General features: G+C 46.8%; 1 protein-coding gene across 1 annotated transcript in view; it reads left to right on the forward strand.

Moving 5' to 3' along the window:
* The window catches only part of CSMD2 (CUB and Sushi multiple domains 2), a 536551-nt gene that overhangs the window by 405847 nt on the left and 114943 nt on the right, over positions 1 to 15761 (forward strand). Inside the window, exons 17-21 of the mRNA XM_033956853.1 lie at positions 889 to 1077; positions 2382 to 2498; positions 7851 to 8066; positions 8479 to 8667; positions 11990 to 12159. Coding sequence (XP_033812744.1) covers positions 889 to 1077; positions 2382 to 2498; positions 7851 to 8066; positions 8479 to 8667; positions 11990 to 12159 — 881 coding nt within the window. The remainder of the gene's footprint in view (positions 1 to 888; positions 1078 to 2381; positions 2499 to 7850; positions 8067 to 8478; positions 8668 to 11989; positions 12160 to 15761) is intronic.

Raw genomic sequence — 15761 nt, forward strand, 5'->3', positions numbered from 1 at the left:
GAATATGTACGAGATGGATTTGCATGCACTGCCTCCTTGAGATGCAAATCTATCTCATGCATATTTATTGTGGAGATCCTGAAAAGCTGACCTGGCTCCGGCTCTCGAGGATGGAATTGCCTACCCCTGGTATAGGAGCATTCTCTCTCCCCTCCCCTTAGCATTGCCCAGGACAGGGGTAGGTGATTCCGGTCCTCAAGAGCCGCAGCCAGGTTGGGTTTTCAGGATATCCACAATGAATATGTATGAGGTGGATTTGCATGCGTTGCCTCCTTGAGATGCAAATCTATCTCATGCATATTTATTTTGGAGATCTTGAAAACCTGACCTGGCTCCGGCTCTTGAGGACCAGAATTGCCTATGTCCAGGTGGGTAATGCAACACCTCCATCTTCTGTATCGTCGTTCTCATTCATGGGCTCCAGCTGTTCAGTGGTGTCTGTGCCTTCAGTTGTGTTGTTGTCACACTGTTCTATTCTGATGCAAAATCTCTGCCTTCCGTTATCTTTACGTTTATTAAAATTTGAAAGTTCTAAGTGGATTGATGACATACAAAATACAAGGTTAAAAACTGAAACGGACTCCTTAATATAAAGAAAAAACCTAGGCCTCCTTTTACGAAACTGCGATAGCAGTTTCTAGCGCGGGGAGCCACGCTGCTCCTGACACTCATTGAGTTCCTATGAGTGTCGGGAGCAGCGCGGGCCATTCAACATGGCTCCCCGTGCGAGAAACTGCTATCGCAGTTTTGTAAAAGAGGGGGCTGGTCTCATCGTTCATATCTAAGATACATTAAAAACAAAAGGACTAACTCTTAGGGTCCACTGCCCGCGAATCTCTCAAATTAATGGACATTTCTTCCGGTCAAAGTCTCCCATCTCTGTTCCAGCTGTGAAACTCCAGTCAGATCACTGCTTGGATCCTGGCATTCCAGTGAATGGCCAACGCCACGGGAATGAGTTTTATGTCGGGGCACTGGTGACCTTCAGCTGCGACCCAGGGTACACGCTCAGCAGCAATGAAGCCCTGGAGTGCGAGCCTAATTTCCAGTGGAGCCGGCCCCTGCCTAGCTGTGAAGGTAAGGACTAGAGCAGAAGCTCTGGGGACGATAAAGCCCGCTCCTTGTCTCGGACACATTCACGAGTCTGGAAAGCTTCAGCCCAAAGAACACACAGCGCTCAGTCCCAGAATTTGGGCTTATCAAAGTCAACATGTTCAAATCAGACACTTCAAATTTGCATCAAGAGAGTGAGGACAGCAGTTGTGAGTTTCCTGTAGAACGAGGTTCCTTTCTTTATCCGTCCTTCTGTCAGTAAACAAATGGACGAGCTCGGAGGCCCTCCAGATGCAGCCAGAGCTTGTCGGGGCTTCCCAAGACCCGGACAAAAGTCAGGGTTTGGAAAGTCCAGCCGGGAGCCCAGACAGTCCTCTAAAAAGAGGGCATGTCTGGGTTTTCACGGACATCTGGTTACCCTAGCACACATTAATCACGCACTCTACTGCTACTATTTATCACTACTATAGCGCTGAAAAGCGTACGTAGCACTGTAGTTTCAAGTTTATTAAGATTTTGATTTACACGCAATATCAAATATTTTCAATGCGTATTACAAAAATTAAAATTTGGGGAAATAAATTATTTAAACAATAGACATAAAGACATATCCACAGACAATAAAAAATACATAAGGATTACTAGGATAAAATTACATTTGTTTAAAAAAAACAAAAAAAAAAACATTTTGACATTTACAGACGGTGCCTGCTCGGAAGAGCTCGCTATCTAACTTGGACAGATAGACATGATCTATAAGGTCAGGGATGTGGAACGCACTCTCGAAGAGGTGGGCATTTAAGTAGGCCTTGAACACTGCCAGAGACGGAGCCCGCCGAAGGGATTCGGGCAGCTTGTTCCAAGCATACGGTGCAGCAAGGCAGAAGGGGCGGAGTCTGGAGTTGGCAGTTGAAGAGAAGGGCACAGAGAGGAGGGACTTGCCAGCTTTGTCCTGTTTGTTATTTTCTTGGGCAGGGAATGAGCGTGGAAGTGTTATTTCGTACATTCACCATACTGTGCACTAACAGGGCTGACGCAGAGTATTTAGTTCCCCCTAAATAAGAGGCAGAAAGTGCTCCCAAGTTAACATGTTTGCAAATCTCAGTCACTGTTGGAAAAAGTAGCCCAGAACCTGCAAAAAGAAGAGAAAACTCTATTTTGGGCTTTGTGCATGGGAACCAGTAACATTTTAACAAAACGGCTCGTTCTTAACTCTAGCCCCGACCGTGCCTCTTTTGGGTCACCCTTTTGCAGTAAGACCTTGCCTTCCCCAATTCCTTCCTCCCTTAGCTGTGAGTGACTCTTGTGTTTCATTTCGCTTTCTGCAGCTCTGTGTGGTGGATATACCCAGGGGGCCAGTGGGACCATCTTATCTCCAGGCTTTCCTGACTTCTATCCTAATAACTTGAACTGCACCTGGGTGATAGAGACGTCACACGGCAAAGGTGAGTAGCCAGCTGAGGCCGGAGCAAAGGCAACATCCATTAACCAGCTATATGTGGATATACGTAGGATGAGTTACTATGGTATAAATGTGTCTGTATTGAAAACGCTAACTCTGTATTGTAACACCTTTACAGAAGCTCCTATCAACCGCTCTGAATTGACTCCCCAGTCATTAATAGCAATACAGAAGCTTTCAATAAAGAATAAACACAAAGATTCCACTTTAAATGCGCTAGCCTAACTTTCAAGATCCTACACGGCATCCTTCCTCCCCTCATCCCACTATCTTGGAATTCCTCGAATCCTAACAACACCAGATCCACCCCAAAATTCAAACTATCCTTCCCCTCATTCAAAGGCATATCCCATGCAGGAAAACTAGGGGCATCCCTCTCCTTCAGAATTACAGAGCTCTGGAACAACCTTTCTACCTCACTTTGGAATCTGGGCGCCCTCCAACTTTTCCGAAAACATCTGAAAACTTGGCTATTCTCAAAAATGTAATGTTTCCTCTTCTTTATTATACTAAGTCCCTCTAAACTTTCTCTATACTGTCCTGTATCCCTCATTGGAGTTCCTTCTCTTTACCATTCCCTGTAAACCGTGCCGAGCTCTACAAGATGTGGTATACAAACTGAAGGTTTAGTTTAGTTTAATGTTTGAATTTCAATATACCCAGGCCGGATGTCATATTTGTTGATTTTTATGTATAACAATTTTTTATTGAAAGAATCAAATAATCAGTACAATAGGATAATACAAAAATACATTCAATACAATAAGAATTACAATAAATTTCATACAAATTTAAATCATTCTTTCAAATTTAATTTCCATATAAATTAATTCAATCTTATCTACACCCCCCTTAATTCCATCCCCCTACCCACTATCTTCCCCTAAATGAAATCCCTCACCCTGGATGAAAGTTGACAAAAATAAAGAATTAAAATAAATAACTGGAATGTAATTAGTAAACCTAATTTTCATAATAAATCATTGATAACCAAACTTCGTATTTTTGGTGAAAGATTCTGAATATAAGGATCCCAAACCTCCATAAAAAGACGAGTTTTTTTAGGCGAACCTCGAACCTCCCAACTCTCAAATAAAAATAAATGATGTAATTGATTCCTCCATGTTGATTTTTAAATGTAAGCAGTGTAGTTATCAGCTGGGGAGTCACCCAATTTAATCCTACATTGATGACACATATCTGGTACAGAAACCCACCCCCACCCCACCCCCCTCTATGAGGAGTGATTGCAGAGAACCAGGAAGTCAGGGTTCAAAACCCTTCTCCCCAACTGGCCCTTTTTGTGACTCTGGGGAAGCCGCTTCACCCTGTCGCATCAGGTACGACCCAGGCTGCAAATCCTTTGGACAGAGAAATAACTTGTATGTACTTGGCTATAACTCATCCTGAGCTCCGTTCTGGGAAACAGCTAAGTAATACGGTACATGTCAAATGGAAATCTCTAGAATTCCAAACTGCATTAAATCTCATTGAACTGTTAATAGAACCTCCGCCTGTCTTAAATTTAGTGCAAATGAAATCCCAACCCACCAGCAACAGAGACAGCAGAGAAAAGCTTGTGTCTTTCAAATTCTCCAGCCTGGCAGGAAGCAGCAACTGAATTTGAGAGTGAAACAATCTTGGGAGGCGGGAGAAGGTGAACGGATGAAGCTAAGAGTGTCCAAAGCACCATCATAAAGAAGGGGGCTTGAGTAATGTGACCATATGTCCTGTTGTCCCCACACACAGCTTCGGGACGCCAAAATAAGAACATAAGAATTGCCGCTGCTGGGTCAGACCAGTGGTCCATCGTGCCCAGCAGTCCGCTCACGCGGTGGCCCTCTGGTCAAAGACCAGTGCCCAACCTGCGTACATCCTTGTTCAGCAGGAACTTGTCTAACTTCGTCTTGAATCCCTGGAGGGTGTTTTCACCTATAACAGCCTCTGGAAGAGCGTTCTATCACTCCCTGAGTGAAGAAGAACTTCCTTACGTTTGTACGGAATCGATCCCCTTTCAACTTTAGAGAGTGCCCTCTCGTTTTCTCCCGTTTTCAGAAAGAGTGTCCCGAAGCTGTGTGTGGGGACAACGGGACAGGCGATCTAAAGGCAACGCGAGTCGATCGAGGTAGAAACCTCTACGCGGCTTTGTAAAAGGGGGCTCGGTGACTGAGCACCAAGCTGGGTGGGAATGAGTACGCGGATTGGCTCTTGTGTTCCGAGTACCGCCCCTAAGGGCAGGCATTAAAGGAGTCCCGTGGGTGGAAGCGGAGGAGGTGTGGCGGGTCCCATCGGAGCAGATGCTATGTCCTGCATGGGCAGGAAGAGAGGGGGAAGCCAGGAGCAGGATGTGGCTGGTAGCCAGGGTTTAGAGAAGGAAGATTTTCTGAAGGCCCAGCAGCCGGAGAAGATATGCCTCTGCATACAAGACTTCGTGCAGAAAGGTAGAAAAAAGAGAAAAATTTCTCCCTCTTTGAAGCGCCTTTCTTCTCTGGAGGCTGCGTGGGGGAAGGGGGAGAGAAGTAAAGTGTTACTCCGGTCTTCTTCGCACTTTCCATCAATCTGAGCCTGCCTGCCTAACTTTGTGTCTTCTAACCTGCTCTTTAAACCATTAGACATAGTGTGTCATAAGAACATAAGAAGTTGCCTCCACTGGGTCAGACCGAGGTCCATCTCGCCCAGCGGTCCGCTCCCGCGGCAGCCCATCAGGTCTGCGACCTGTGAAGTGGTTTCTGACCACTTTTATAACCTACCTCAAGTTCTATCTGTACCCCTCTATCCCTTTATCCTCCAGGAACCTATCCAAACCCTTCTTGAACCCCTGTACAGAGTTCTGGCCTATCACTTCCTCCGGAAGCGCGTTCCATGTGTCCACCACCCTCTGCGTAAAAAAGAACTTTCTAGCATTTGTTCTAAACCTGTCCCCTTTCAATTTCTCTGAGTGACCCCTAGTGCTTGTGGCTCCCCTCAGTTTGAAGAATCTGTCCTTATTTACTCTCTCTATGCCCTTAAGGATTTTGAAGGTTTCTATCATGTCCCCTCTAAGTCTCCTCTTCTCCAGGGAGAACAGCCCCAGCATTTTTAACCTGTCAGCGTATGGAAAATTTTCCATACCTTTTATCAGCTTAGTCGCCCTCCTCTGCACTCCCTCGAGTACCGCCATGTCCTTCTTGAGGTACGGCGACCAGTATTGAACACAGTACTCCAGGTGCGGGCGCACCATTGCGCGATACAGCGGCATGATGACTTCCTTCTTCCGGGTTGTGATACCCTTTTTGATGATGCCCAGCATTCTGTTTGCTTTCTTTGAGGCTGTCGCACATTGCGCCGATGGTTTCAGTGATGAGTCGACCATCACCCCCAAGTCCCTTTCCAGGTTACTCACCCCTAGCAGTGTTCCCCCCATTTTGTAGTTGAACATCGGGTTCTTTTTCCCTACATGCATGACCTTGCATTTCTCCACGTTAAAACTCATTTGCCACTTTTTTGCCCAGTCTTCCAGTCTCGTTAGGTCCTTTTGTAGGTCTTCACAGTCTTCCGTGTTTCTAACCCTGCTGCAGAGTTTGGTGTCATCAGCAAATTTGATAACCTCACATTTTGTCCCCGTTTCCAGATCGTTAATAAATATATTGAATAGTAGAGGTCCCAGCACCGACCCCTGCGGAACTCCGCTCATGACCCATTGTCTATCTGAGTATTGGCCCTTGACTCCAACCCTCTGTTTCCTGATTTAATGGGGGGAGGATCACCTAGGTCGGGGTACATTGGGTAGAGGGGGTGTTCATGCAGCTTTTACTACAAGAACACAATTCCAGCTCTTGATCCAGTCCCTAGTCCTGGGTCTTCTAGACTTCTGCAACATACTCTTATCTCCCCTGCCCCACAAACTAAACTAAACTAAACCTTGGGTTTGTATACCGCACCATCTCCATGGTTGTAGAGCTCGGCACGGTTTACAGGAATTATAATGGGAAAGGAACTCCAAGGAAGGGCTAGATGAAGATCAGAGGAGAAAAGAGTGTTAGAGGGCTAGGATGTCAGAAGAGGGGGGAGTGTTAGGTTTTGGAGAAAAGCCAGGTTTTCAGATGTTTGCGGAAGGGTTGGAGGGCACTCAGGTTTCGAAGAGGGAAGGGAAGGTTGTTCCAGAGCTCGATGAATCTGAAGGGGAGGGAAGAACCCAGTTTTCCTGGGTGGAAAATGCCTTTTAATGAGGGGAAGGATAGTTTCGATTTTTGGGTAGGTCTGGTGGAATTAAGATTTGAGGAATTCCAAGAAAGTGGGATTAATGGATTAATGATAAAATGGGATTAATGGTAAAACAACTACAAACAGTTCAAAACACAGCGCTAAGACTTATCTATTCACTGAGGAAGCATGACCACATCACGGCGGCATACCTCGATTCACACTGGCTCCCAATTCAAGCAAGAGTACAATTCAAATTCTACTGCCTACTATTTAAAACCATAAACAGAGACAGCCCAGGCTACCTAAACAACCGCCTAATCCAAACTACCTCAACCAGACATAGGAGAACCCACAAACCGTTCACGCATCCCCCCAATCAGAGACGTCAAACGAAGAAAATTGTACGATGGCCTTCTAGCCACACAAGCAGCAAAACTAGCCTACCAACTCTCCAATTTACTGATAATGACCCCAGACTACAAATCGTTCAGAAAAGAAATAAAAACCATGCTCTTCAAGAAATACTTGAAGACAAACTAACACCGCAAGAGTCGTCCCAATTCTCTGAAGCAACTCGCTCTACTCTTCAATTCCTCTGGAAATGGCCAGATAACTCCTTTTGTAATACGCCTTGAACCGCAAGGTAATGGCGGAATAGAAATCACTAATGTAATGTAACTGCGGCTGCCTGTGACAAGTGCAACATTCTCCCAACTCTGGAGTACTTTTACAGATGTGTGCACGGATGGCCAGGCATGCAGCAAAGCTTTTCTTCTTAGGGCTTTGCAACTGGGCTGTTTCTTGACGCACGACCCTAGCTTTGTATGTGCTCAGGTAATGAACAACGAGACCATCCTCTGGTCCTACACCCAAGCTTTCTAGCTACTAAAGGGGGATGGATCAGAAGCATTAGAATGAGGCAGGCTAAGGAAACTGTGGCCCAGTAACATAATATTAGTAAGTAGGAAACCAGGGTATGGGGGTTTCAGGGGAGGATCCAGGAGGTGGGGGAGGAGTGTCCCTGTCCCGTTTTGAGGAAAAAATAAATGGTCACATTAGACATGAGGGACAGGTTTCAGTTTGGAATTAACCAGTGCAGACCCAAAACCCAGCCTCTGCTTTGTTCTCCCTCCTGTGCTAATTCTTACAGGGGTGTTTTTCACATTTCACACCTTCCACTTGGAGAACGGCCATGATTACCTGCTCATCACGGAAAACGGCAGCTTTACCCAACCGCTGAAACGTCTGACGGGCTCACGGCTCCCTGCGCCCATCGGGGCTGGTCTGTATGGAAACTTCACAGCACAGATTCGCTTCATCTCAGACTTCTCCATGTCCTACGAAGGTTTCAACATCACCTTCTCAGGTGAAGTAAGAATGAGTGGGTTCCCCCCCCCCCCCAAATGTGATTTGCAACCTCCAGACATAAAATGCCTTTCTCCGTAATGAAATGTAACTCCTCTTCCAGAAGGGTTTTCAGTTGACTTTACCACTGGTTTTCTTTCCTTTCTTTTCATGTTCTGTCTCTATATCCATATTTCTCTGTCTCCGATTCTATCCTAAATCATAATTTCACTGCAATAGGATTCAAGGAAAGCAGAGAGCTTAACTCTCCAAGCAAAGAGGTGGGAGGCCTGGGTCAATGAGTACGAGTAGGATTACGTGATCCGAAGGTCATATTCAATGCTTCTGTGATGCTTTTCTCTTAATTTCTTCTGTATAGTCGTAAGGACATATCACAGGAAGACACTAACTGACGTCTGAATAACTTCTCATAGAGTACACTCTGGAGCCTTGCGAAGAGCCTGAAGTGCCTCCCTACAGCATCAGGAAGGGCCTGCAGTTCGGCGTGGGAGATGTTCTGGTTTTCTCCTGCTTTCCTGGATACCGGCTGGAGGGAGTGTCCCGCATCACCTGCCTCGGAGGTAGACGGCGTGTTTGGAGTTCGCCTCTGCCAAGGTGTGTTGGTAGGTGGTCCTGTGCTTTCATTTTGCTTGGTTGATATTTCTACTTAGAAATGAGACGGGAAGGAACGCGGGTCTAGCTTTAGCAAGGGAAGGATACAGCACACGGATAAGGTGTGTGGGCGCCTTGTACGTGGCGGTGCTTCTAGGCTGACTGTTCAATAGAACGAAAGCTGCAGCCAGAACTATTTAATGCACAAGTCAAGGTGGGGGGAGGGGGGGCACATCACCTTCGCATGACAAGCGCAGCTCCTGGGACATGAATAACAATTGCAATTCACTGAAAGTTAATCAAGAGAGAAAATGAACAAAAAAATGTATGAGCACTTTAGATTTGGCCCTCAGAATCCAGCACTAATAAGACATAATGATATCGTTATTCATTCCCTTGCTGTGCTTGCTTTAAAGTTTAAATATTGGTTTTATAGTAATGGATCAGATTTACTGCCTGGTGAGGTATCGTCTACCTTGAACATACTATATATAAGGTTGCATGAGCTGGGTTGTCCTGCGCCCCTTACAGCTGTGTGTCCAAGGCTTCTGACCTCACCACAGCGACTTGCCAGGAGCTGCATGTGGCATTGTGAACTCCTGCTGTAAACCGAGCAAAGGTCCCACTTCCCTAGTCAGCCCTGACCCTGGGAATTCTGCCTGGTGTGACTGAACATGGAAGGCATAAAGTGAGAGCAGGACACAGTGGTACTTGTCCAGAACTGTGTGTCGGGGACATGGTTTGGGCCTAGTTTCAGTTGCATTTCTTCATCTGACTTGCCTGGAGAAGGCCCTGCTCTTGCCTGAGCTCTTCAGTTCTTTCTGTATTTTGCTTTCCTGGAAGTAGTTCCGTTTCATGAGAGAGACGGTAATAATGCAACATTTGGAGAGATGAAATGTGAACTGAAGGTGGGCTTCTGTAGATACTGTGGTAACGCATAGGTAGCATCATGCCTAGGCCTCCGCCTGCTGGCAGACATGAGTGGAGTACGTTCCAGGTATGGTGGACAGTAAGATGATATGGACCACTTCCAGAGCCATAGACAGGATTCCCTTGTTAAAAACAAACTTCACCGGGGTAAAAGGAACGCTCTTCTGGAGTCTGTCGTAGGGGAAAACACCCTCCAGGGATTCAAGACAAAGTTAGACAAGTTCCTGCTGAACCAGAATGTACTCATGTAGGACTAGTCTCAGTTAGGGCGCTGGTCTTTGACCAGAAGGGTGCCACGTGAGCGGACTGCTGGGCACGATGGACCACTGGTCTGATCCAGCAGTAGCAATTCTTATGTTCTTATGTTTAATGTCAGAGTCATAATTTCCCGGGCGCGCTCAGTATCATCTTCACACTGTAAGTCATGTTTTCTGAACCCAAGCCCGGATGGCCAGGGCTTGTACCAGGGCTCAATTGACTTCCACAAAATACAGCCTGGATCGGCCCCAGAATAACTTGTTGCATGAAGTTCAGCACTGAGATGAAAAGCTTTACAGCATCCCTGCCCTCAAGAGCTGACTCAACAAAGTCACCTTACATTATGTGCCAGCAGGTGCCTAGGTTGCGTCTACCAGCGCTTAGCATAAGTGATTTAATTGAGTTTAAGTGGTGTGATAATTGGTCACGCCATTAAAGCCCAAAAATTGCTGCCCCTATGTGGCCTCCGGGACCGGTGCCTAGGTCCCTGGCGGCTATCGGTGCAGAGGGAGCCTGGAAGTGGGCGTGTTTAGAGGGTGGCACCAGACTTTGGTGTCGCTAGGCACCATTGGCCGTGATTCTGACAGGTCCTAGGTGCCAGACATGTAGGCCCGTTAAACCCTGGCAAGCGCCTAGGGTCCATGCTCACTGCGATTCTGGAAGCAGTGCCTGTCCGTGATAGGCACCTGCCATGGCAAGTGGCACTTCCAGAATCAGCCCCTTAGAGTCTCCTTAGGGTCACCACATAGCTCCAGAAAAAGGAGGCCGGATTGTGACATCCAGGTTTCACTCCCATTGCTTTCAGTGAAAGTAAAACCTGGAGCCATAGGGTGACCCTACTTATGGTTATTCTTAGCAATGGTTCCCAACTCTGGAGGACCACTAGCCAGTCGGGTTTTTGGGAGAGCCCTAATGAATATGCATGAGAGAGATTTGCATATCATGGAGATGACAGGCATGAAACTCTGCTTGCAAATCTCTCTCATGCATATTCATTAGGGTTGGGAACCACTGATTTCAATTGTCCTCTGATAGCTGCAGCCTCTAGTAAACCTCTTGTCACTTTGGCACAAAATATTTAGGACAAGATCTGTACTTTTAGGACCTTCCCGGCAGTAATGGACAAAAGCAAATCCTGCCTGCTTAAACCAACCCAGAGTCCACAATCCAGGAAAAAGAAAACCAGACCTTCTTGCACTCCTTGCAATCCAATGTCCCCCCTGGTACAAAGCCCTAAGGAGCCTGAACTGTTGCCTTTCTGGTGCAACCCCTCCAAACAATCCAGTCCAGGTTTTATCTAGCTGCGGGCTTCTCCCAACCACCGTTCATGTCTTTTAACACAGTTCGCCTAAGGGTCCCAAAAGTATCCATTTGATCTGGAGTTAAGGTCAGCTTTCCCTTCAAACCCCCTGCTTTTGAACTCAGGAACACCTGCCAGACGCATGGGGATTACATCAGAGGAGAGTCTTGCTTCTCATTGGTTCGTGGCTCCCCAAAGTACCCTGCCTGGCTGACTCCCTCTGTGTTAGGAATCTGCGGGCATATTACCACCCCCCCCCTCCCTTTCAGGAACCAGAAAAAATGGATCCAGTGGGGATTTCTTAACCCTCTGACCTAGCAAAGTAATCCCATGGACTGCTTTCCTTAAGGAATTCCACCACCACCACTTAACCACGCAAGAATTATTCATTCATCTAGGCATCTGCCTGGTTTCCTTGGGGTCTTGGGGCAAGCTAGGTTGAAATGCTATCCCCTCCCCCTTTCTTTGAGGTTGTGACAGTAGAGTGGAGGGCAGAGAACAAAGAAAACACATAGAGAAATGCTGCAGGCGGAGGTTCTTCACTCTGGCTTTCAAGGTCAGAGACATGGTGTGTGGGGTCACAGCCTTAGGTGGATTATCTGGTGCCGTCCAGTAGAACAGCGGTTATGTTAGATGCCACATATGTAAGTATGCGTCACTGCTTTCAGAACAAACAAGGTAAAGAAATGCAAACTTAGCGACGTTTTTGCTTTTTCAGGTCTGTAAACACATTGCCTTTTTCCTTCCTTGTCTTTCCTCGTTTGTGGCCTCAGGACGCTTCATCTCTGACTTTTTTTTTTTTTTGTACCCTGCTAAACTGCTGTTCTGTTCTGTCGTCTTTCTAGCTGAATGTGGCTCCTCCGTCAGTGGAACTCAGGGTGTCCTCCTATCCCCCAATTATCCTTCCAATTATAACAACCACCACGAATGCATCTATTCCATCCAGACACAGCCAGGAAAGGGCATCCAGCTGAGGGCACGGGTGTTTGACCTACAGGCAGGAGACGTGTTAAAGGTAAGATTTGGGGGAGAGAAATTCCAAAGAGACATTTATCAAGACAAACAATTAGGGGGGAAAGCTATTACTGCAGTTCCATTTTATCAGTGTCAGACTGTGATCTCTCTCTCCAGCTTATTTCAGTTTCACTGAAGTGGCTTCCATTAAAAAAAAACTTTATTAAGCAAAAACTCCAGAGGTCACCTTCAACGTTCGGTCAGGCCTTCCCAAGCTCCTCAGAATAAGGCAACGCAAAATTGAGGCTGAATAGCTGAAGGTCAGCTGAGGTCTCTTGCCAACGCTGACCTCTCTCTGAGGGACTCGGCGGCCGCATCCACTCTCTCCCAGCTCCTCCCGATTCTCCTTTCTCTCTGTTCCCCTGGAAACGGCCTGAGGCAATCGACCTGCCTGCCCTGAATCATGTGCTGCTTTTAGCCGCCTTTTCCTTGTCTCTGTGGTTGGCATTTTCTAAACTCAAGAGTCATAGCAGACCACGGGGCAGACTGTACCACAATAGGATGGCAGAGCCAAGGTGTTTTCAAGGATTTGATTCCACTTGAACAACCGAAGCTTTTTAGCTATTATGGCTAGGTAAAATGCTGTTTCTGCTGCAACATGTAGCAAAACCATAGTATAAAGCAGGGTAGGGTTACCAGACGGTCCGGATTTACCTGGACATGTCCTCTTTTTACAGGACATGTCCGGGGCGTCCAGATGGCTTTTCAAAACCCGGCACTTTGTCCGGATTTTGAAAGGCTTCCAGCTTGGGACTGCATCTGCGCATGCACGGATGCATCAAGGTAACATCACGTGCATGCGTGCGTTCATGCATGTGACATCATGGCATCACACCTGCACAAGCGCAGATGCACTCCCGGCGCTGCTCTGAGCACGAGAACGGGTTGAGGGGGCGGGGCTGGGTGGAAGTGGACAGGCCTGGGAGGCGGGGCCATGGGTCCAGATTTTACAATAGTAAAATCGGGTAACCCCAAAGCAAGGATACTCAATTTTGGCCTTTGAGGTAGGGTTACCAGTCGTCCGGATTTCTCCGGACTGTCCTCCTTTTGAGGAGATGTCCAGGGATCTGGACGGCTTTTCCAAACCCGGCACTTTGTCCGGGTTTTGAAAAGTTTTCGGCAACGAGCAATGTTGGGACGGCATTCGCACCTGAGCGGATGCAACCCAGCGACGTCCCACCAGCGCATGCTGTCCGACGTTGCTCGCACAGGTCGAGGGGGCGGGGCTTGGGCAGAAAGGGGCATGGCCAGCCAGAATGGGGTGGGCCTGGGGGCGGAGCCATGAGTCCGGGTTTTCCATTTGGAAAATCTGGTAACCCTGCCTTGAGATCCACATCCAAGCCAGGTTTTCAGGATATCCACGATGAATATGCATGAGAGATTTGCATGCTCTGCCTCCTTGGAATGCAAACTTCTCGCATGCGTTTCCATTGTGGATATCCTGAAAACCTGGCTCGGCTGTGGACCTCAAGGACTAGAATCGAGGAACCCCGGTATAAGGGTACCTTATTTTAACAGCCTGAAGAACTGCTAAACTGGGTCAAACCAAACGTGCGGTAGGCCCGCTATCCTGTTTTCAGCAGTAGCCAATCCAGGACACAAATATCTGGCCCAATCCCCCCAAATAGATGGATTGAATATTACTGACCCTGAGAGGTAAACAGTGCCTTTCCCCCAAGTCTATATTAATAACAATTTGTGGATAGATCCTCCGGGAACTTGTGCAAACCTTTTTTAAACATAGATATACCACATTCTCTGAGATTAAATTCCAGAGTTTTTAACGGTAGCATTGAAGCTTGCTGGTGTTTCCAGTAAGAAATGGCTGTACACTCAGCTTCCCTTAACTTCTCAAGGTGTTTGAGTTTACTGGAGAATGGCAGACCGAGCGTAGCCATGTTGGGGATGCAACTAAGTGCTGGGGACGCAGGCAAATATTTGAGAATCCAGACACGAGAGAGTTTCCGTTAAGGCTCACTTTCCAAGGCCCAGGGGCCTGGCTTTTACAGTCAGATTTAACATGTTATAACTAGCTTTTAATGTTTCTAAGCCTTAGAACTAATAATGAAGAAGTGGTAGTTATTGAGAATTGCAGTGTCGCCTGATCAATGCCTTCGGCAGAGTGTGCAGGCCTTAGGAGAGATCCTGGTAATGGAAAATTAAGCCACTGAGCTGATCTAAATGCCTGGGTGACTTTCACCATTTTCAGCACTGCCTCTTACAGGATGCTTATTGAATTTTTTTTAAATCTGAAGTGACTGTTTACCACACTACCACACTGGAAGCGAAGGGGATTGCAGGGCACTGATAGAGGGCTACTTTATAAGCAATTAAGCGAATAGGGTATGAACATTTTAGGTTAAGAGCACTTACAGGTCATGGACCTGGGGGGCCGCCGCGGGAGCGGACTGCCGGGCACGATGGACCCCTGGTCTGACCCGGCAGGGGCAATGCTTATGTTCTTACTAACGCACAAGCAGTTCGCACGCAGTGGGGGTACCACGTTAAGTACATTAATCCATGGTGCTCACTGAAGTGTCCAAGCACAGCGAAAATCTATACATTGCACTAAAATACAAAAAATTAAATAGAAAAAAAATAACCTAGGGAAAGTTGTTCCAAACGTTGCTCCGTAGCACTGGAAGAGGCAGAAGTGGAGGAATGCCAAAGAGAATCAACTGGATTTGGTAGATTCTTCATGGTTATGTCTCGTGAGGAGACCACGCTAACTGAACTTCTGAACCTCCAAGAACAGAATCCCAAACAACTTTACATTCACATTTTGGTATCTCCACTGCTTGGATCCTACAGCACAAAGGAGAAAACAGGCATCTAGGCACTCAAGGCCTGATTCGCGAAAAAGCACATCCCGATGGCAGGCGGTTCTAGGCATCCTACCACTATCTGGAAGCCAATCAGAATGCACATTTTAAAAAAATTTAAAAAAAAACCTCCCTAAGGCAAGATGCCCACATTGTTGGCACAATGCATCTACATAGACACATAGCGATGCATAAGAACATCCAAGACAGGTTGTGGGTGTGACTTTGCCCGGAAGTGGCCTTAGGCAGGCTTAAGCATCGCTATGTGTCTACACTGATGCGACATAGACACCTCAAATGTAGACCTGTAAAAAGCTGGCCTACATTTTGGGCATCTAACCTGGACTGTAGATGCGATTCTCTTTTGGTAGCCAACGCGTGATTGACAGGCGATCGGTGGCAACTGATGTCGGCATCCAAAAGAGAATTGGGCCCTGAATAAATAAGAATTTCAACATAAGTCCAGTTTCAGTTCCAGGGCGATGGGCAAACTCGAGTCAGAAAGTGCCCTACCATCACAGAAGATGTGCTTCATGCTCCTTTCTGCCAATTATCCATTTGCATCTGCGAGAGACAAGACCTGTCTGTTATGCCAGAACTTGATTTTCTTGCTTATACTCCTTCAGGTTTGCCTGTGAGAAGAATTTTATCCATTTTTCAGGATAAGGCGCAGAAATTAGTTGAAAAGTTTCCATTGATTGAATGTGAGGGTGTAGAAGATGGAGTTCATTAAAGAGAGACCTGAAGTGATTTTGTAAGGTTTCCGAAACACAGATGGAGA

The sequence above is a fragment of the Geotrypetes seraphini genome, chromosome 8 (genome assembly GCF_902459505.1).
Source record: "Geotrypetes seraphini chromosome 8, aGeoSer1.1, whole genome shotgun sequence".
NCBI lineage: Eukaryota > Metazoa > Chordata > Amphibia > Gymnophiona > Dermophiidae > Geotrypetes > Geotrypetes seraphini.